Source organism: Nicotiana attenuata, chromosome 9 (genome assembly GCF_001879085.1).
Source record: "Nicotiana attenuata strain UT chromosome 9, NIATTr2, whole genome shotgun sequence".
Taxonomy (NCBI): domain Eukaryota; kingdom Viridiplantae; phylum Streptophyta; class Magnoliopsida; order Solanales; family Solanaceae; genus Nicotiana; species Nicotiana attenuata.
This window is the reverse complement of record NC_031997.1, coordinates 50,947,373-50,970,620: the sequence shown is the minus strand read 5'-3', so window position 1 is coordinate 50,970,620 and position 23,248 is coordinate 50,947,373. Positions and strand designations below refer to the sequence as shown.

At 35.4% G+C, this 23,248-nt stretch overlaps 1 protein-coding gene and 1 pseudogene across 1 annotated transcript; both read left to right on the top strand.

The window, feature by feature from the left end:
• On the top strand, positions 2,084 to 13,018 carry LOC109232456 (transcription factor bHLH128-like). Its single transcript, XM_019398231.1, has 6 exons — positions 2,084 to 2,571; positions 10,028 to 10,341; positions 11,139 to 11,276; positions 11,695 to 11,760; positions 11,940 to 12,008; positions 12,609 to 13,018. The coding sequence occupies exons 1-6, from the start codon at positions 2,118 to 2,120 to the stop codon at positions 12,663 to 12,665; spliced, it is 1,098 nt and encodes a 365-aa protein (XP_019253776.1). The 5' UTR covers positions 2,084 to 2,117; the 3' UTR covers positions 12,666 to 13,018.
• LOC109232717 lies at positions 16,042 to 22,064 on the top strand (annotated as a pseudogene).

Sequence of the window (23,248 nt, the reverse complement as noted above, 5' to 3'; positions counted from 1 at the left end):
AGGCTCGGACCAAAACCCGATCACCCATAACCCCACGAGTCCAAATACATAATTTGTTTTAAGATTCGACCCCAAATTGAGGTTGAATCACCCAAAATTCTCAAAACCCTAACTCTACCCAAAACCCAAAATTTCTACTTTGATTTCATGATTTAGGGCTAGGATTTCAGTAATTAATGAAGGAAAGAAGAAAACAAGTTAGATAATACTTACCCAAGAATATTTGGTGAAGAATCGCTCTACAAGTCGCCTAGGGGCTGTGGAGAAGAAGAGCTCGTGTATTTTTGTGATAGAACCCGTAGCTACTGTTTTTGTTTTTAAAAAAAATTTAACTGGGCGAAAATGGCCTATGCGATCGCGAAGAAAGTCATGCGATCGCATAGAGGAAGGGGAAATGTTCACTGCGATCGTGAAGTGATCATTGCGATCGCATAGAAGTAGCAGATGGTATATTGCGATCGCGAACTGGCTATGCGTTCGCTTAAAGGAGAAATAAAGGGCTTCTCAGGCTAGCACTATGCGATCGCGGAAGGGTAATTGCGATCGCATACAACAACTGACCCTCCTGAAGATTAACTCTACGCGATCGCAGACCTACCTATGCGATCGCATAGAACAAATGACTGGACACCAGCAGACAGCAGTTTCTGCAATTTCTTAAGTTCAAAAACCACTCCGACTCTCCTCCGAAACACTCCCGAGCCCCCGGGGCTCCTAACCAAACACACACACTAACTCAATAACATCTTACGAACTTACTCGAGCGATCAAATCGCCAAAACAACATCAAAATCAATGAATCAAGCCTCAAAATCATCATTTTCATTCCAAACTTCATAAACTTTCAACTTTAGATATTTAGGTCCGAAACACGTCAAACGACGTCCGATTTCGACCAAACTTCACAGAAAGCGCTTAACACATATTTAAGACTTGTACCGGGCGTCGGAACCAAAATACGAGCCCGATACCACAGTCTTTTAATCAATTTTCATTTCCATTTTCCTTAATAACTTCAGAAAAACAATTTCACAGAAAAATTCATTTCTCGGGCTCTAGACCTCGGAATTCGACTCCGGGCACATGCCCGAGTCCCATATTTTTCTACGGACCTTCCGGGACCGTCCAATCTCGACGGGTCCGTTTACCAAAAATGTTGACCGAAGTCAACCTTAAACATATTAATATCAAAATTCTTCAAATTTTTCACAGAATTCACATATTTCAACATAAAAGCTTTTCCGGCTACGCGCCCGGACTGCGCACGCAAATCGAGGCAAGTAAAACTGAGGTTTTCAAGGCCTCGGAAGCACAGAATGAATGAGGAAACAGGTGATGACCCTTTGGGTCGTCACAGTCTCTCTTTGAAAATAATTTATTTACTTTGTTCCAGTTTATGTGAACCTTTTTACTTTTCGATAGTTAGTTTGATTAATCTTTTAGGCAAAATTGAATTAAATTAGCTTAATATTTTAAAAGTAAACTTTAGATAGTTAGAAATAAAATGAAAAAGCGAAAAAAAAACTATAAATTACAATTCTTGTCATGTCAATATGATGAAAAAGATGTTTTAAAATATTATTCAAATATATATAATTTAAATGAAACAGTCTCTCTACTCCTTCGGGGTAAGAGTAAAGTTTGTGTACACATTACCCTCCCTAAATCCCATTAGTAAGATTTTACTGAATTATTATTATTATTATTATTATTATTATTATTATTATTATATAATTTAAATCTTAAAAATTAAAAAGGTTTACGTAAACTGAAACAAAAAAATAACATTAAACTTCATATTTTATCTTAAATTTTGTATCGAATCAATAAGCATACTATATATATTGAAACGGAGAATAGTACACTACTAGTACTTTTCTTAATTTTCTATAAATGGTAAAAGACAAAAACAACAAATTCCCATTGGCTGATCTACTCTCTCTTTCTCATATGACTTTTCCTCAAAAAAGTGTATCAGCACATCCCCTCACTTTCCTTTTTTAAAAATTCCCACTTGCTCTACCCCCCACCCTCGCCACCCCACCCCCACCTACCCCCTCTCTCCCTATTAACTTCCCAAGCTCCAAAATCTTAACACATTCTAATTCAAACAAATTATGTATCCTTCCTCAACTTCTTCTTCATCTCAAAATTCAATGAGCCACAGCACCACCGCTGGAGGCGGTAGCCACGGCGGCGGAGGACTGACTCGTTATGGTTCAGCTCCGGGCTCGTTTTTAACTACTGCAGTTGAATCCGTCATTGGTGCTAATAATCACGATTTTAACCTCCATGGGTCCCACCATCAACACCTTGGACCTTCGCGATATTATTCGCCAAATATGGCGTCATCTAATTCGTTAAATTCGGAATCTACTAGTAAGGCTAAGGAACAATCGAGTTTACAGAGATCAATTGGTTTCAATGACTTAACAATTGGCGGCGGCGGTGGAAGTGGCGGCGGCGGATGTGGAGTTATGCCGGCGGCGAATTCGACGACGCCGTTGGTTCGACATAGTAGCTCACCAGCTAGGTTTCTTAATCAACTTGCTGCTGCTGCTGGTGATACTGGTACGTTTAGTTTACCTTTTTTGTTTCTTTTTTGAAGTCTGAAATGACGAGTTTGTCCTTCGTGTGTTTGATTCCTTTTTGTTTGCCTACCAAAAGTCTTCAGCTTTTGGTGACTTTTTAACCAATTAGAGCAGACTTTGCTTATTGACTAATCACAACCCGACTTTGCATAAATAACAAACTTTGAAATGTAATTTTTCATAAATAACCGGTTCCTGCTAGTATGCTATCTTCCACAAGTACCATAAAAACTTTCTATAACAGTCTCGTTGATTTCGATATTTTTTAGGTGTTATAGTAAATTACTGTTATAGAGATTATAGCATACAACAACAACAACAACAACAACCCAGTGTGGTCCAGAGATTATAGCATAATAATAGAAAAATCGTATACGAGAAAAACTTAACTTTTATAGTAAACGATCGTTATATAAGGATGCTGTTATAGAGAGGTCTGACTTTATATGTATTAGATAATCTTTTTTTTTTGTTCCAACAACTACCAGCCTCGAACTCTTAACCTAGTGGCATGGAAAAGACTCTTTCAATCACTATGAACAAGAATGGCCGGTAGTATCCAATAACTTTGTCTGCTAAACTTAGATAGATAAACATAAATTACCTAGTATTTTTTTTCCTCTTACTTACGTTTTTAAGTATTCCATCTGTCACATTTATTGATGGAAAACAGGGTTTAAAATAAATAGTAACGACTTTTTGGCACATACTAATAGTATTATTAGAAATTGTGTGCTTAAATATACCATGACAATTGTAGGGTTATAAGAGCAAATTATTACAAGAGTAAATTAATAAGTTTGAATTATAGAGTTCTCACTATAGAAATATATTACTTATGTTTTGAACACATTAAAAAGAAAAAGTATCATATTAATGAAATATAATTATAAAGAGTATGAATATAGTTAAATTGGAATCAAGATGAATAAAGTTAAATAGGGAATCAATATGCCCAAATAATAGAAACCTTAAAGGAAATAATGTTGCTATTTTCCTTACATCTTGTGGTTATAGTATTGGTTTTTCAGACCTAACTTTGGTATGAAAAGTTAGTAACTACTATGAATTAACGTTCAAATACGTGAAAGAAAAAAAATCTATAGATGAAATGAGAAAGTAGGTTAATGATATTATTTAAAGCAGGTTAATGATAATATCTATGTAGTAGCCTATCTAAAAATCTACTAGAAGGGTTAATGATAATATTTAAAGTATAATTAGCTATAGATGAAATGAGAAAGTAGGTTTTTCGTAGATAGAACTAATGAATGATAATCATCATTTTATCTTATTTTGATCATATATTGGACTACTACCTTCTTAGCTAATTGTCATAGATTAGAGTACAAAATTAAGATTTACTTATGTCACATTCATATAGTTGAGCACTTAAAGTTATAGGAGTAATTAATTACTCAAAAAAGCACACATAAGAGTGGAGTTGGGGAAGATGCTTGTAAAGCCAGTTTAGAGTTATTGAATGAGTTTGTCTCATCTAATTACATATAACAAGTTGCTAATAAAAAGATTTACGTATATGTCAAAAGGAGACACTTTAGTACTAAAAAGAACTTTGATACCTCAGCTCCTTGCAACTTGCAAATTCCTTTTTCTTTCCTTCCATATGATTAGCATTTAGCACTTTCAAGTTTTAAACTTACAATAACAAGTTTATCCTATTGACTGGCCAAGCTTCTAAAATCTGCTTATTTTAAAAAGTGTTTTTTAAAAAAGTATTTTTGTTGAGAATCAGTTTGTGTTTGGCTAATTAGTTTGAAAAGCACTTTTGAGCAGTAATTAGTGTTTGGCCAAACTTTTGAAAACTGCTTCTAAGTGTATTTTCTCAAAAGCGCTTCTCAGAAAAGTGCTTTTGGAGAGAAGCTACATTTTTCTGCTTCTCAAAAATTGCTTCTGCTTCTTCTCAAAAGCACTTTTTTTCCTTCTAAACGTTTTTGGCCAAAAGCACTTTTGACCAAAAAAAGCACTTTTGGCCCAAAAAAAAAAACTTGCCCAAACAGGCTATAAGTGGTAAGAGCGCAATTAGGTGTATGTCATGAGTTAAAACGCTACTATAAATAAAAACCTGATATTTATGGAAAGCGTAGAGGGGCAAATTAGTTATCTTCAAACCATGCGCCACTAACTCTAAAAAATTTCTCGATATGATATATGGACGAAAAATTTGGCTAGTTCTGCTGTTCCTGTGGACGACTGCCATTTTGTGTATGTTCTTTTATCTGTCTACTAATACTTGCCAATCTTGACAAAATATGCTAAACCAGATTTTAGACTCCAGTAGTTGATGTCTGAAACTTCATTCGGTCCTAAATATGAGTAATCGTTTGACAAGTTGAAGTTGTTTTTTAAAAAAGTTGTTTTAAATTATTTATCGTTTTAGAAAGATAAAAAAATCATATTTATGTTTAAAGCATAAAATTTAGATAATATAGACGGGATATTTAAGCAAGAGTTGAGAATAAAAATGAAGAAAATTGATATTTAGGTTACTATATAGATACAAATATACAAGGGGAAGATCTTGGGTTGGTTAGGGTAAACGGAATTAGTTTCCTAATTTAGAAGGTAATATAATAAGCAGCCGACAAATTATTATTGCTCTTTTTTAATAGAACAAAATTATCCATCAAGGGTAAATTAGGAAATTATTGGAGCTAATTGGTAGGTCTTAAACTCTTAATCCTGTCTCAACTCTTAGTGACATGTAAAGGTGGGTTCCACATTCATTGGGAAGGTGAATGCATGTGTGTCTGCTTCCAATCGCCCACAGATTTTGCTAATGAAACCAGTGGTCTAAATTAATTAATTAATTAATTATGCTGGATCCCTCTTTAAGATTAGAATCTCTTAAGCACTAATAATATATAATAGGGTTTTTCTTTTTCATTTCAGAGTTTTTTCAGAGGCGTAGATGCAACTTGTGCAACTTGGTACTCGAATTTATGTATTATCAAATAAAATTATTAGTTCCTATTATAAATAGTCTAATAAAATCTCTAAGAGAAGACTTTTTAAAAAAGAGAGGTATTCAGCTTATAAAATTTGGAATCCCTTAATTCATGTCTATTTTACCTATCGAATAGAAGTAAAGAGTCAAATTTTGATATTTCTATTATTAGCGGCTAGATCCTTAACGAGAAGCAGTACTATATTTGATTTGGATCAGATTTCAGAATTTTGATATTGTTAAAAACCTTACATTTTTTTTTGGGTGTATAATATAGTCCGTTTTCAACTAATAAAGTCGTTTCCGTGAACGATCTTTTGCCAACAATTAATGTGTATATTTTGACCACGAAATAGGGGAATTTAATTTGTATCAATTTCTTTTTAACAATCTTACATCTACTCTAGGTTAGGTTTAGGTCTACTATTAGGGGTCGTTTGGTACGTGGGATAAGGTGGGATAAGGTGTGAGATTAAATTTATATCATGTTTAGTTGCTATCAACCAAACATGATATAAATTTAATCTCAATCTTAATACATGATATCCCACCTTATTTTACATTATCCCACCTTCCAAGTTGGATAAAATAGTCCAGTTATAATCCCCGGATAATTTAGTTCGCGTACCAAACGCCTTAGACCTTAAAATGTTATATTAGTCTCTTAAGTTAATGAGTTTATAAACTAAGTCATGTTCTTGCTTTAATAAAGACTTGAACGGGTCAATCAACATGGGTTTCTTTATCTTCTTTTTCCCCCCACCTTTTTGTAATAAATACATTAGAGTTTGTGGGGGTGCTTCTTTGAGCACAGAGTTTCCATTTACAGTCTCATTGACCAAGCTTCTAAAACCAGCTTATTTTTAAAAGTATTTTTCGAAAAAATAAAAACAATTTGTATTTTGCTAATTAATTTGAAAACACTTTTAATTAACAATTGGTGTTTAATCAAAGAAAGAATTACAAGAAAATACACGTGACTTCATACTATAACAAAAAAATGGCCCATATTTTTAAGTTTTACCCAACCTAGCCCATATTGTACATATTTTGAAAGCACTAGCAAATCCAAAATATGTCTTCTAACAACCATTGCTTCTAAAAGCTATGGAGCTAAATTTGTATTCTCACAACCATTGCTTTCACTTTCTCTTCTTCTCACATCTTCTACATATGCTCAAGGGGCCATGTATTTTCTACTTCTCCCCCTGTGTCAGCTGGTTGCAATATAAGAAAATTGGAGAGTAGAAGTCCACCATTGAAGGCCATTCAAAGCTTTGCTTTTGAAAATAGAATTTTTTGAGTTTGTTAGTTGTTTGGATTTGGTATTGCTCCAATTGATTGAAAATATCAAAAGGAATTCAAAATTTAAATTTGAAGTGATTTGGAGTAGATTTGAGCAAGATTTGAGTTAAATTTCAGAAAAGACGTAAGGAAGAAGACGAAGTCAGTTTTTTTGTATAATCATGTCTAATCTTGTATAATAGTGTATCTGAGTGTATAAACACATCTTATACACTGTTATACAACTTTATACAAGCATCTGTAGACGAACTTCTTCCGCGATTTTCAGTTACAATTCTTGTTCAAAACCAGTCCAAATCTCCATTAAATTATTTCAAATTTTATATACAATATCCTTATACTATTTCTAACAAGTCTAAATACAACCACTCCAAATTTCTCACAAAATCAAATTCAAAATTTAAACACACATATTTAAGCTTGTTAAAAATCTAATTTTCACCACCCAAACAGATTTGGTTTGTTGAACTAATATTTGAGTGACAATTACTGATCCGAAAATTAACTTAAAAGCTTGAGCAATCTTTTTTAAAAATTAAATAGTAATTTCAAGAACCTATTGGAGTTGGATGTTGAATCTTAGCCTATTATTTTTGGGCTAGTTGATTGTAAATTGAAATATGGGCTATAAAATTGAAAATAGGGAGCCCAGTTGTTTTTATATGAAATTTTCCCTTCATCAAACTCTTAAAAATGCTTCTAAATGTATTTTTTCAAAAGTAATTTTCAGAAAAGTGCTTCTGGAGGAAGCTATTTTTTTAAGTTTCTCAAAATAGCTTATGCTTCGACTCAAAAGTACTTTTTTTTCCTTCTAAAAGTTTGGGCAAACATATTAAGTTTGGAAAAAAAAAATACTTTTGGCCAAAAAAAAACACTAGCCAAATGTGCTACTCCGTTAGTTATGTTATAGTTTCTCCTCTTTTTTTTTTTTTCCAACCCAAAAGCCTCTTTATAAATAAATAGAAAGATAAAACTAGTACAACTTGGAAATATACTAGGATTGAATGGATTAAGGAACTTTTAGGGAAAAAAGGTTTATGGTCTTTTTAACTTTAAACAAATACTATTATTGAGCAAGTAGAGATTAAGTGGCCATTAGTAGAAGAAGTTGGCAGTTGGGCCCCATGAGTTGCCCAATGAACAATAGATAATATCATTGTCTTAATTCCTTAATCATAATCTTAGTAAGAAGCTCCTTAATCCTTATTGGAGGAAGTGAGCATTTTCTTTGTTTTTAGGGGTCCAAACTTTCAGATAGCAAGTTGACATTACAAAATTATTAAAGTCCCCAACTAGCCAATAAAATAGTACTAAGAAAAAGTTCATGTCCCTTTATTTAATTGATGGTTATTGTGCCTAGATTCTTTGAATCCAATATTTTTCTTTTTTTTTTGCTTATTTTGAGGTCAAGATGCATTCACCAAACAGCTCCTAAAATTCCATGACTGGTCAGTTATCACGTGCATGGGTATTACTTGACCCGTGATTCCCACTTGCTCTTTGTTATCCATTAGTAGTAATTTATTTATAACTTAGCCGCCACCTAAAACCAGCCCAATGTTTTTGAGTACTTTACTAGTTTTCAATAATTGATGTTTTTTACCCTTCTCCTTTTTCTTTCCCTTCTACAATATTTTTCATTCTTTCATCCTTATTAGCATGTTGGTAATAATATTTTTTTAGTAAGATTTAAGTTTTATTTCATACCATGCATAAAATACTTATATAATTAGATCATTTGTAAATAATTAAAAATAATTTATATGATAAAGATTAATTAGTTACTTTATGAAAATATAAACTAGCCTGCTTTTATATGTTAAGCTACACAAAAAGTGTAAAAAAAAGTTTACTGTGAGGGTATGTAACTTAAATCCTTCTCACTAATTGGATTTCCCTTTTTCAACTCAGTCCGGTTATATTGTCATAGTCCCTTCTTTTTATGAGGATGATTTTTTCTTTTGTTTTGAAAATAGACTTGCAAGATTAATAAGAGTAGAATGACGGTTATTTATTGAAAAGAATGGTTATCTCTAACATGCCAAACGAGGGTAAAAGTTAAAAATAAGAAATGAGCTTATAACCACGTTATCCAAGGTTTATATAATGTGGGGTGTTTGGATTTTAATAATAGGATAAGATTTTCTCACTGTGAACATTGATTATGTTATCTCAAATGGTTAGTTTGAAATAATTGAGCTCCAAGCGGGCAAAATACTCAAGACAAATGGGTAGAAATGACACCAGGTAGCCACTAGCCGCTTTAAAGTGCTGCTATTTAGGAATTAGCCAGTGCGTCCTGAATTTCAGTTTTTTAGTTCAATTTTTTAGGATAAAAATGTTCTGAGTTGTCCTTGATTTTTAGTTTAAAATTTCAGGACAAAATAAGTACTAACTACTCTCTAAATAACATCCCTGAAAATGGCTATCTGTGCACTTGCCCCAATAAATGGCCACAAACTGCATTGCTTCATTGTGCTTAAAAAGTTATAATGTTATATGCAATTTAATGTAAAAGTTAATTTACAGCATGGCTTTCTAAAGATTCTTCTTTTAGTTTGATGAAATGACCTTTGCCTAAAATAGGCTTAGTACATTAAGCTTTTTTGTAGTCTTGTTGAATCACAAAAAAAGTTATTAGCTCATAAAACCTTTTGAAAATATTGAGTTTTTTTCAAATTTTATATTATTACTTCCATAGCCCCAAAAAAGCTTTCTACTCCGGTAGACCAAAATAGATTTCTAAATGTCCTTAGAGCACACTGCAATTTTAGATTGAGTAATAACATTTCTTTTAATGTGGAAAAAACTAACTCTTTATGTCTAGATTAGTAATATATTTCAACTTTGACACCAAGGAACTTTAGATACAAAACCAAAAAAAAACCAATTTAATGTGGAAAAGAAAAATTCTTTGTCTTCAAAGAGAAGCGTGTTGACACAGAGTATAATTAGGTGATAAAAAGTGTATTGTCTATTACAAATTAAGCTTTTAGATGACATGATCACACCATTCAATTCTTTGACGATTCAAACATGTGGATATAGTTTCTGTTGTTTGCATGACGGTGTGATTTGAATCCACGACCTCTTATGTGCTCTGATATAACGTTGAATGATGTTCGTAGTATATGTAAGTTTGACATGATGTTAGGATTTTCAGTATCAATGGGGAGAGGAAGCTACAACACAAAAGGTGTCGCAGATAGTGGCAGGGGAATAACAAGGCTGAACTCTCAGCTCAGCTTCACTAGGCAAGAAGCTCTCTCTCAAATAGCAGAGGAAAATGAGGATATCGAAGGGACCAGTACAGACAATGGCCACAGAAAGTCAACACACTCGTATGCCACTGCAAGTAGTTTTGCAATGGGTTCTTGGGAAGATAACAATTCTATAATGTTCTCTGTCACGCCTAGCAAACGAGCCAAGCACACTAGCAATGACATTGTCAATGGGCTCGATGACGGGGAAACTCAGGTAATATAACTGAACCTTTGTGATAGTATTCCTTTTTTTGGAGAAATTGTATTTTTAGTAGCTAGTGTTTAAGGGCCGTGTTTTCTTTATCCTGATTTCTAGTTGTGCATGTGATACGCCCTAACGTCAACAGTAGTTATGCGAAAAAGTGAGATCTCTTATTAATGATGTTAATCTTACGGGTGAAAAAATATCATGTGCTTTGATTTGGTGTCCTTACAACTGTTTCAAATCTCAAATTTTTTCCTTCGACACACTATTACTGGAATCCTTGAGCCAAGGGTCTATCGGAAACAACCTCTCTATCTTTATAAGGTAAGGGTAAGGTCTGCGTACACACTACCCTCCCCGGACCACATTTATGGGAATACACTGGGTTTGTTGTTGTTGACACACTATTATTGGAAATCTTTCAAGAAGTTGATGTTGATTCTTCTCTTGGCATTCTTTTATCCCTAATTCCCTACCTTTCTTCTTTCACCCAGCTAATTTAAACTTGATAATCACTATAACAAAGCACATAAACCTTCACTGTTTGAAGTCTGTGTTTTGAACATGTGAATGGCAATGCATATACTTCCTTTCCATTTTTCCCCTTGATAATCTTAATACTACACTCTGTATATATATTTGTTTTCTTTCTATAGAAGATTGTACAATGAAACAGGCAAAATACTCCATGTTGGCATACCCAATCATGTTTCTCTTGAATAACTCTCACAAATATTGATGAAAGCAGCACTTTTATTACTTGTGGAAGGATGAACTGAAGTTTTCGATTTTCAAACCATTTTCAGTTTCAGTTTGGCTTGTCTCAGACAGCACTAGAAATGGCATCAATGGATAGATTGCTGCATATCCCCGAGGATTCTGTTCCTTGCAAAATTCGTGCCAAGCGTGGTTGTGCTACTCATCCTCGCAGCATTGCAGAAAGGGTGAACTTCAGTTTCTTAAGTTATTTTAAATATCGTCAATGAACTATATGTTCCTAAAAAAACACTTGTGTTATTTGATGACTTCTAAGATTCTAATGTAAGATTAAATGGTAAAAGATAAATTGTCTTTTTAGGTCAACAAAATTAGTTTTTCCCTTAATATGTTCAGCCATATTGTTTGAAGGAAAAGGAAATAATCTGCTGAAGACGATATAACACGCTGATTCTAAATGGAAAATTTGCTGTACTGTAACAATAGACGTAGATATGAACTTGTAGTAGATGCGGCATTTGAAATGTTTTTCTCGAAATTTGATCATCGCAGCTATGTTTGTGTGCTAATGTTTTTTGATTAGAATGTTTGTGTGCTAATGTATATGTGATAGTGAACAATTTGTTCTTCTCTTATCATATGCAGGAGAGAAGAACCAGAATAAGTGGGAAGCTAAAGAAGTTACAAGATCTTGTTCCAAACATGGACAAGGTAATTGAATATGTATAGATTTTATGTGAAAGGGAAAAGAGATGTTTCACTAATCTTTGACTATATACTTGATTTTCTCATGTTCCTATTCATACAATTTTCTCAGTTGACATTTCTTGTTAGAACATTTCTGAGCTGCAAATCTTATATGGTTGTTAAATTGCTTGCTTACGTTGCAGCAAACGAGCTATGCTGACATGCTGGATCTAGCAGTGCAGCACATTCGAACACTTCAAGATCAGGTTCAGGTGGGTGAATAAATTGGTCGAACATTGGCAAATACATTTAACTTTTAGCAAGTTTCTATGCTTTCCTCAGCCGAGGGTCTATTTGAAACAACCTCTCTATCCTCACAAGGTAGGGGTAAGGTCTGCATACGCACTACCCTCCCCAGACCCCAGTGGCGAAGCAAAAATTTTTTTGAAGGGTGTTCAAACTTGAAAGAAGTAAAAAAATCCCCGAGAAAGGGTGTTCAATACATGTTATATACCTTTAAAACCTAATATTTTATCTATATACGCACAGTAATTTTCTAACGAAGGATGGTCAATTGACCACCCTTATCATAATGTAGCTTCGCCCATGCCAGACCCCACGGTGTGGGATAATACTGGGTATGTTGTTGTTGTTGTTGTGTTAGCAAGTTTCTGGTGCATTTTAAAGGATTTAAATGAAATAATCATATTCATGTCATAACTTTTTGGCTTAAGTTCGTAAAGTCAAATGAAAAGTTCATGTTTAATCTATTTTCACTATATAAAAAAGTTATTAAGGAAAATAATATCTCTTATACCTGTCAATGAATTAGCTATAGGTATATTTTTCATATTGTTTTTATTCTTGTGCAGAATCTCAATGTGGAACTTGAAAACTGCAAATGTGGATGTAAAAAATCCAGTCAATAACAGTGCATACAAAATGGGAGGAACCTAAAGGCTTTTTGTCATCATTATTGCCTTGTAGAAGAATTCCAAATCTGTACATATGGAAGCAAATTTCCTACTAGCTTTTTTAAAGCTAAAAGTGAATTCTCTTGGTCGTTTATTTTCCTTTTCAGTTGGACTACGTATATGATTTTGGATTATTTCTAGTTTTTCCCCCCTCTAACATTTATTTTGTAATTCAGGTTTGGGTTCATTTTGCTTTCTAGATTCTTTTGTTGAGTATCATAAGGCTAATTCATGCTGATGGACTATCACTTCTCTATTTCATTTACAATTTAAAGAGAAAAATTGAGCTACAAAGAACTTTTGTGTTTTATTTACTGGTTTATTTTTGTTATTGTTGTCTTATGAAAATGGTCATAAAACTAAAATTATATTTGTAATGGACCATAAAACCGTTTCCCGTTCTTCCCCATGTATGGCATAAACTCTTTCATTTAGATTCTTTTATAAATTTATTTTAAAATATAAAATTAAATGTAATCAGATGGAAGAAAACAAAGAAAAAGTTATATCTTGATGATCAATACTTTTACTACTAAAAAGCAACTATTTCTTGTGACTTGTGAGTTGACAATTTTATTTTGATGCCCCTTTTTCTCAACTTTGGTATGTAGATGCTTTGGTTTCTCCCCTAGATCTACTCTTTTGTAGTTTTCTATTTCTTAGTAAATTTCAATCTGGAAAAAAAATTATGCCGATAGTCTCAACAAAAAAAAAACGTGTATGGGTACTCTTAATCCAGTGAGGCTTTTTGGAGAAAACCATGCAGACTTAGCCCAAAGCAGACAATATTACGTCATGCTAAGATTTTGGCAATGACGAAGTGATGACGTAGGGCTCGATTTATTTCCCCTTACGAGCGTATAAGAATAAATGCTTTTCTAAAAATTGCTTGCAGGCTACTTGTTTGATTGCAAGATTCTTCGTCAAGAAGTTGTTGAGCTACTTGCAAAGGCCAGATGTGAAGAGTAGTTAGTTTTAATACTGTTAGGTAGTTAGTATGGGTCCCAGCTGACCCTAGTTAGGTTGGTAGAACTATAGTTAGTTGTTGTAACTATAGTTAAGTTAGACACATATATATTTTGTAATCTCACTTCGTTCAATACACAGAAAATCATTTTCTCATTTTCCTTCCTCTGTAACTGTCTTCTTCCTCATTTCGCTCACAGCCATGGCGATGCCTCATTCGAGTAGTCTTTGATAGAGTTGTAGATTTAGCTCAAATTTATCGAGCTCACATGGCATCAGAGCAACGTAAGATCTAGATTTCCGCAATTAATATTAGATCTACGATATTCTTCTTCACACAAAGCTCGATCAACAGTCGTTAATGGCGGGTGAAAAGATCGATCACACACATCCTCTATTTGTTTATCCTTCAGATACTCCTAGTTCGATTTTGATTCCTGTAAAGCTCACAGGATCAGAAAATTATGGATTATCGCGTCGATCTATGCGAATTGCACTGCAAGCTAAGAGGAAGCTAGGGTTTGTGCTAGGGACATGCAAAAAGAGCTCGTTTGAGACCGCATTACATGAAGATTGGGAGACATGCAATGCAATTGTGTTGTCCTGGATCATGAACACTGTGTCTCCAGAATTGCTTAGCAGAATTGTGTACGCATCTGATGCACATCTGGTTTGGGAAGATCTGAAAGAAAGGTTTGACAAAGTAAATCGTGTGAGGATTTTTCAGTTACACAGGGAGATAGCTACTATCTCGCAAGGGACAGATACTGTATCTGCATATTTCACAAAGCTCAAAGAGCTATGGGCTGAATATGATGCAATGGTACCTATTCCTAATTCAAAGGAATATGTTGAACAACTCCAGCAGCAAAGGTTAATGCAATTTCTGAGTGGACTCAATGAGATCTATGATCAAGCAAGAAGACAGATCTTAATGAAAACTGTAGAGCCAACCTTAAATCAAGCCTATGCCTTGATAATTGAAGATGAGAGTCAAAACTCTAACTCAACTGTAGGATATAAAGGAGATCCCATTGCTATGCAGGCAGGCAGGGGACAACCAACAATTCAAACCAACAAATACAAAGGGAAGAAACCATTTATAAAATGTGACTACTGCAACAAGCCAGGGCACTCAAAGGAAAACTGCTATAAACTTGTTAGATATCCAGATGACTTCAAAAATAGAAAAACATATGCAGCAAACTTGACAACTGGAGCTCTTGGAAATGACAAACCAACACAGGATTATGAAGGAAAAGGCAGAGATGATGCACTGAAAGCAGGGCCATACTTCACTGAAGAACAATACAGGCAAATCCTAAGCATGCTGAATAAAGAGACTTCTGAAAGTCAAGTTAACATGGCAGGTATGGCTACATCCCTAATGTCAAAATTGCCTTGCACTGAATGGATAATCGACTCTGGAGCTACACATCACATTGTTGGTGAATTAGAGGCCTTAGTAGAAAATGACACAGTAAAACCACTTAAAAATGAGCAGATTCATCTACCTACAGGAGGAAAAGCCAATGTTTCACACATTGGTAAAGCAATCATTATTGATAAAGAGGAATTGGATGATGTATTGTTTGTTCCCGAGTTCAAATTCAACCTTTTATCAGTTTCTAAGCTAACTAGACAGCTATTATGCTCAGTGAATTTTTTCCCTGACTTCTACCTGTTCCAGGACCTTTACACCGGCAGGGTGAGGGGGATTGGTAGAGAAAAAGGTGGTTTGTACATATTGAAGAAAGGCTTCAAGGGAGATTTGGACAAATTTATCAAGGGAATAAAGCAGTTTACATCCACAAGCACAAAAAGGAATGAGGAAGATGGAGCACTTTGGCACAGAAGATTAGGCCATGCTTCAGTCAGTACTATGAAGAATATAAATTTCTTTCACAATAAGATAGTAGATTTAGCAATAAACAATGATTGTCCTGTATGCCCTCTTGCTAAACAAAGTAGATTAGTGTTTCCTAGGAGTTTAAGTACAAGTGAGGAGCCTCTTTCTCTATTGCATTTGGATGTTTGGGGACCATATAAATACCCAACTCATGATAGGAAACAGTTTTTTCTGACTATTGTTGATGATAATACAAGATATACTTGGATACACTTGCTTCAATTGAAGAGTGATGTTGTTGTGGTACTTAAAAGGTTTCTATCTATGTTGCAAACACAGTTTCAGTCCAAAGTGAAAATGATTAGGACAGACAATGGAACATAATTCTTCAATAAACACATGTCAGAATTGATTAGCTCTTATGGAATAATACATCAGAGCAGTTGTGTATATACTCCATAACAAAATTGAGTGGTGGAGAGAAAACATAGACATATTTTAGATATAGCAAGGGCAATGAAGTTTCAAGCCAGTGTTCCAACAAAATATTGGGGTGAGTGTGTTAATACAGCAGTCTATGTGATAAATAGACTGCCTACTGCATTATTGAAGGGAAAATCTCCATATGAAGCTCTACATAACAGAACACCAAGTCTGAGTCACTTGAGGGTGTTTGGATGCCTGTGTTATGCTACTACAATGATCAAAGGGGACAAGTTCTCACCTAGAGCAAGGGCAGCAGTATTTCTGGGGTATGCAGAAACACAGAAGGGATACAAACTGATAGATTTATCCACTAACTGTTTCTTTGTTTGCAGAGATGTAGTGTTCAAGGAACATATATTTCCTTTTGCAAAATCATTCTCTCAAGCCCCAATTGCAGGAGACAACACAATACCATATATGTCTGCAACTGAACCCCTCAGTGGTACAGACTTGCAACCTGAGAGAACTGACATTAATGATTCAGGAGAAGAGGTAGTTCAGCCAGGATATCATGATGATCTCACAACAACTGATGCCAGAAGATATGAGAATGAGCAGCACTCTACAGCAGTTGCAGGAAGCACCAGCACAGACATGCCTGAAGCAGAAGCAACCACATCTAGTTCAGATGATGTGAGAATGTTGGCATCAGAACAACAACAACCAACACTACAAGATAATCACACTGTTTCATCAGGGATAGAAATGGGCAACAATGAGCTGAGGAGATCAAAAAGGACAGCAAAGGAGCCCTTGTGGTTGCAAGATTATGTAACCACAAAAGGGAACCAGGGGTCTTCATATCCTTTAGCCAACTACTTATCTTATGACAAACTGAAGGACAAGTGCAGGAAGTTTCTAGCCAACATCTCCATATTGACTGAACCAAAGAATTTTGCTGAAGCTTCAAAGGATAGAAGGTGGATTGAAGCAATGGAAATGGAGATCAAGGCACTAGAAGACAACAAGACCTGGGATATTACTGATTTGCCAGAAGGAAAAAAGGCAATTGGATCAAAATGGGTATACAAAATCAAGTACAAAGCCAATGGAGAAGTGGAGAGATTTAAGGCCAGATTGGTTGCCAAGGGGTATAGTCAGAGAGAAGGTTTAGATTATAATGAGACCTTCTCACCAATTGCAAAAATGGTAACTATGAGGTCTGTCATTGCACTTGCTGCTTCCAGGGGTTGGAACATCTCACAAATGGATGTCTATAATGCCTTTCTACAGGGTGATTTATATGAGGAAGTCTACATGGAGCTCCCTCAAGGTTTCAGAAGGCAGGGGGAGACAAAAGTCTACAAATTGCTGAAATCACTATATGGGTTAAAGCAGGCCTTAAGGCAATGGAATATCAAGCTCAGTGAAGCTCTCATAGCTGCAGGATACATTCAAAGCCTTCATGATTACTCATTATTCACCAAGAAGAGAGGTGAAGACTTTGTGGCAGTACTGATTTATGTAGATGATCTATTGATAACTGGAAACAGTCCACAATTCATCAATGAGACCAAAGAGGTGCTNCGTTGAATATTTCCTAGGGATTGAGGTACAGATGGAATCTTTGAATCAAGAAGTATTGTCTCCAGTTGATCTCTGACTTAGGCTTATGAGGTGCTAAGCCTGCCCTCACTCCAGTTGACCTTATTAAAAAGTTTACTTCTGCAGAATTTGATAGACATACTGGTGTTAGCAATGATGAGGTGTTATCTGATGCTAGTGAATATCAAAGATTGGTTGGTAGACTGATTTACCTAACCATCACTAGGCCAGACATTGTGTTTGCAGTACAGACTCTTAGCCAATTCATGCAAGAGCCAAAAAGGTCTCATTGGGATGCAACCATGAGAGTGGTGAGGTATCTCAAACATGAACTAGGGATGGGGATCTTCTTGGGGAGCTCGAATGAAGATAGCCTGACCTGCTTCTGTGATGCTGATTGGGCTAGTTGCCCAAACACGCGCAGGTCTGTTACAGGTTATTTGATCAAATTTGGAGATTCACTCATCTCTTGGAATTCCAAGAAACAACACACAGTTTCAAGAAGCTCTGCAGAGGCAGAGTATAGAAGTCTAGCAACAGTAACAGCAGAGGTTGTATGGTTGTTGGGACTGTTTGGTGAGCTAGGTGTGCCTATTAAGCAGCCTGTCAATGTATATTGTGATAGTAAATCTGCTTTGCAAATAGCCGCCAATCCTATCTTTCACGAACGTACCAAGCATATAGAGATTGACTGCCATTTTGTACGCGAAAGAATCAAACAAGGACTGCTTGTGCCTCTTTATTCGGAACTAAAGATCAACAGGCTGATTTGCTTACCAAAGGGCTTGGTAACAACATTGTATTACCAGATTAAGTTACAGTTATGAGATGAATGATTTCTCATTCTATCTGTCCGAATATATGGATTGCGTCGACAAGAATCTAAACGATGCACTGAGGTACTTTTTCTCGTCTGAACCTTTTTTCAGTAAAGAAGTCAGAATTCTTCAGAAGACAGACAGATATTTCAAGCAATTGAAATGCATTCAAAAGAGAATGAGGTTTCTGATATACTTATATGACACTGAGATTAATGGCTACATTGAGCATGAGAAGCAAAAACGTCGAACAATTCTGTCTTGCTCTTTGGATTAATAAGGATATATATGATACATCTGATATCGAGAGTAAACCTCCTTTTCTACTATGCCTGGTTGTGCTAGTGGAGTTTGAAATGAAGAAGATTTTTCTCTGTGAACTAAAGGTTTCAAAGTTTATTCGATCGATAACTTTTAAGGACAAGAAACTACCAAAAGAATTTCCATATCATCTCCAATGTCTGCTGGTGTATCTCAAAAACAAAAAGCTTTAGAACTTTCCTAACAATGTCTCTGCTCAAGATATTGATGTGGCAATAGAGTTCTTGTTGGTTTTTCTTGCTGATGCGTCGAAACATCTTATTAGTGGTAGCATTTTGAATGATATGTTGGAAAAGTTGGGATCTCTTGTGGGTGATGTTCTGTTTGTTATTCAAAAGCTTCTTCCTAGCTCTATAACCAAAGATGACTCTAGCAATATAAATCTTTGCTCGAGACAGATATTGGAGAAAACTGAAAATCTGAAGGTGCAAGTTGAGAAGTACTACAAATCCTTTAAATTTACTCCATCGCAATTTCCCACAGTTGGTGGATTGAGCTTTCTGGATTCTCTTTTAAGGAAATTGAATGAGATGTTGAAATATGAAACATGTTTAGATTTCATGTTGAAGCCTCATATTGTCATTTTAGAGAAAGAGCTCTCATCTCTAACATCCCTTTTAAGAGATGTCGTGAAAGTGCACCATGAACATGAAATTCTTAAAGATTTTCAGAGGCGTACTATCAATTTGGCATATGAAGCTCAGATTGCCATTGACTCTATTCTTACTCAATATAATGCTCTTTGGCATTCTTTTGCTCACTTCCTTCAATCATAAAAGAGGTCAAGCATATTCGTACGGAGGTAACCAAGATGTGGTCGGAGAACATTGATCTTAGGCCCTGCACTGTGGTTGAGCCATCTAAACATCTATCAATTCAACATAGCAATCCTATGAATGATGAGGAGATAATTGGTTTTGAGAATGACATGAAAAGAATAATTCGGCATCTAATTCAAGGAACAAATGTCCTAGATGTCATCCCAATTGTTGGGATGGGGGGACAAGGTAAAACAACTTGTGCTAGAAAGTTGTATAATGACGACATCATTATTTCTCATTTTGATGTTCGAGCATGGTGCATCGTTTCCCAAACATATAACCGGAGAGAGCTATTACAAGAGCTTCTCAGACAAGTTACCGATTACAAGGATAAGGGAGATAAGGATGACGTCCTTGCCAACATGTTAAGGAAACGCTTAATGGGGAAGAGATATCTCATTGTCTTGGATGATATGTGGGATTTTATGGCATGGGATGACTTAAGATTATCTTTCCCAAATGCTGGAAAAGGAAGCAGAATGATAGTTACAACTCGACTTGAGAAAGTGGCTGAGTATGTCATGCACAATATTGATCCTTATTTCCTTCCATTCCTCACACCAGAAGAGAGTTGTCAATTGTTGCAGAAAAAAGTGTTTCAAAATGAAGGTTGCCCGCCTGAACTAGAAGATGCGAGTCTAGCAGTTGCAGAAAGATGCAAAGGATTGCCTCTAGTGATTGTCTTGGTATCTGGGATTATCAAAAAAAGGAAAATGGAAGAATATTGGTGGCATGAGGTTAAAAATTCTCTATTTTCCTATCTTGGTGATTCTGAAGAATATAGTCTTTCGACTATGCAGTTGAGTTATGATAACTTACCTGATCATTTAAAACCTTACCTTCTTTACATGGGGATGTTTCCCGAGGATGCAAGAATTTCAGTGTCTAAATTGATAAGTTTATGGATCGCGGAAGGCTTCGTGCAGAACGTTGAATCTGGGAGATTAATGGAAGAGGCAGCTGAAGATTACTTGACGGATCTCATTAGCAGTAACGTGGTAATGGTTTCAAGTAGAAGATATAACGGTAAAGTCAAATATTGCCAAGTTAATGATATCGTGCTTCACTTTTGCTTGGAAAGGAGTAGAAAAGAAAAGATAATGTTGGCAGTGAAGGGGCATTATAGCCATTTTCAACCTTCTGATTGGAAAGAAAGTCGAGTGAGATTCAGTTTCAGTAATGAGCTTTCTGAGATTGCATTTCTGCGCTCCAAAACACGAAAGCCTTTCCACCAGCACTTAAGGTCAGTAATAACGACGAATGATAAAAGTGAATTTACTAAATGGAATCCCTTCCGTCAGGTTAGTAAATTGAGACTTCTTAAAGTCTTGGATTTGAGTTCCTATGGAGCGTATTATTTGTCGTCAGCTACATTTAATCCACTAATTCACCTGAAGTACCTTGCAGTTTCCACACTTGCAGTTTAAGGCATGTTGAGGTTGATTTTAATTTGGATAAAGATAAGCATTGGATCTTTAAAGATTCCTCTAAATTGGAAAATTTGAGGATATTAAGGAAATTTGCAATTGATAGTGATGATGCTGGTAGCGTGGATGTCTTATTACGGAGATGTCCTAATCTTCAAGAACCTGTGATCGAATTTTGGGGCAATGAAGAATACTCTGCAGTGATTTGTCCCAAATTGGAGCGTCTTAAACAGCTTCAATTCCTTCGCCTTTCTGTTGATGAGCACCTAGTTGTATCCAAGTTACACTTGCCTTTAAATTTAAAGAAGTTGGTGTTGCAGGGGGCTCATATAGAAAACGCCATTTCCTGCATCGCGGGACTACCAAGTCTGGAGTATCTCCAATTAAGGTATCTGAGATTTGAACAACCCGAGGAGTGGTGCCTTGGAACTGGTGTTAAGTTCCGTAAACTTAAGTTCTTGAAACTGACTGCATTATATATCTCAAGGTGGAAAACCTCAGAGGAATCTTTTCCCTTGCTTGAAACACTTATTATAAAAGGGTGTTACCATCTCGAGGAGATTCCCTTTAACTTTGCAGATATTCTAACACTGGAACAGATTAAGTTGATTCGGTGCAACAAAGAATCTCTCGAGGCTTCAGCTGTGAGAATCAAGGAAGAAGTCGAAGGTATTGAAGGATGCAACCGTATTGACCTCATTATTGAAGTAAGTATAAACAAACTCTTATACGTGCGGTTTTTAAGTATCTACATGCTCTAATGTGCAACAATATTTTTTAGTACAGAAATATTAGGGCTGTGTCCAGCAGCTGTGAGTCAAGACCTTGTCACGAAAACATGGTATTGTTTTAAGTTTTTTTCTTTTTTTATACCTTCTTCTTTTCGTTATATTGATTAGATGCTTGCTTTCTCTTAACTGCTCCATATTGATCTCAAACTAACAACGGTGTGTTTTTATTTGGAAATTGCTAAGATAACTGCAGCAAAAGCACAGACGGAGTTGATTAGCAAATTGTTGTAGTCATGTCATGCTCTCATGCTGGAATCTCTTATGCAGCTAGCAGAAATGCCAATCCTCTTATATTGCTACACTTTACTGATTGCTAAGGTTGTCTTTTGATTGATCAACATAGACTGTGAAGAATTTTGTCATGTTCCTCTTTTTCTGTATGTTTCATGTGGTCTTTCACTGTGATATCTTGAAGCCCTCTATATACATCATGTATTTCTTATGAAGTGATATAATTTTAGAACCTGCCAAAGCACTGTTTCATTTTTTGTTTTTTATAGATTGGTGGTTGGGGTATGGGGAGTGTAGTGTGTACGCAGACCTTACCCCTACCCGAGGGATTGAGGGGCTCAAGACGACAAAAAGAAACTCTATATCATTAGGGGGCTTTGACTTAAGCTCTGATGCCTAATACCAAATGATTTATAAGCAATATATATATATATATATATATATATATATATATATATATATATTTGACCTTATTCTCCTGGAACTGTTCTTTGTATACCTGTGTGGTATAGAAGATTTAAGGTCCCAAGGAAGTGTCAATCTGATGGAGGTTGCATCCCTTGCGATTCGCCTAGGAGTCACGACATAGAGCAAAGTGAAACAGGTAATTGTAAGGTGAGCGTCACTGTTTGAAATCAAGTATCTGATATGTTGCGACAATAGATCACTTAGTGTTGCTAGGAAAGCCTGGATAAAGGAAGATGGGAATTGCTTAGCATCACATATCTGGAAGTTGAAACCAGATTAGGCCATTGATCTAAGATTCTTTTTACCAATTCCACAACAATTGGAACAATAAGTTTGTTCAACTTGGATGGTTCCAAAATGTGACGAGACCCGTCCTAGGCCCTCAGGTCCTAACCCAAACCATTCCAATAAGTCTCAAAGAGTAATATTGACTTGCACAAAGGCTCAAAACGAGAGGTCCTGTTTTTACAGGTTCTTGAGCAACATGATTCGAAAGTAAACATCACATTATGAAACTACGGATTTAGCATCAAAATCAATGAAAATCTCAAGAACTCTTAAAGTTTCTATTTTCACAACCGAGGGTCCGAATCACGTCATATAAACTCCGTTTCTTACCAATTTTCACAAACATAACTTAAATACCATAGTAAATATGTACCGGGCTCCGGAACTAAAATACGGGCTCGATACCATCAAAATTAAACATTGTTAAATTTCTAAAAACCATTATATTTCCAGTAAATAATTTTCTTCAAAAATTCGTTTCTCGGGCTAGGGACCTTGGAATTCGATTCCGGGCATACACTCAAGTC

Bases quoted from the DNA above. Each gene is read 5' to 3' on its own strand.
- LOC109232456 (XM_019398231.1), top strand. From the start codon at position 2,118: ATGTATCCTTCCTCAACTTCTTCTTCATCTCAAAATTCAATGAGCCAC. The intron at 10,342-11,138 runs GTAATATAACTG...AACCATTTTCAG, and splicing joins TCGATGACGGGGAAACTCAG to TTTCAGTTTGGCTTGTCTCA. The intron at 12,009-12,608 runs GTGGGTGAATAA...ATTCTTGTGCAG, and splicing joins CACTTCAAGATCAGGTTCAG to AATCTCAATGTGGAACTTGA.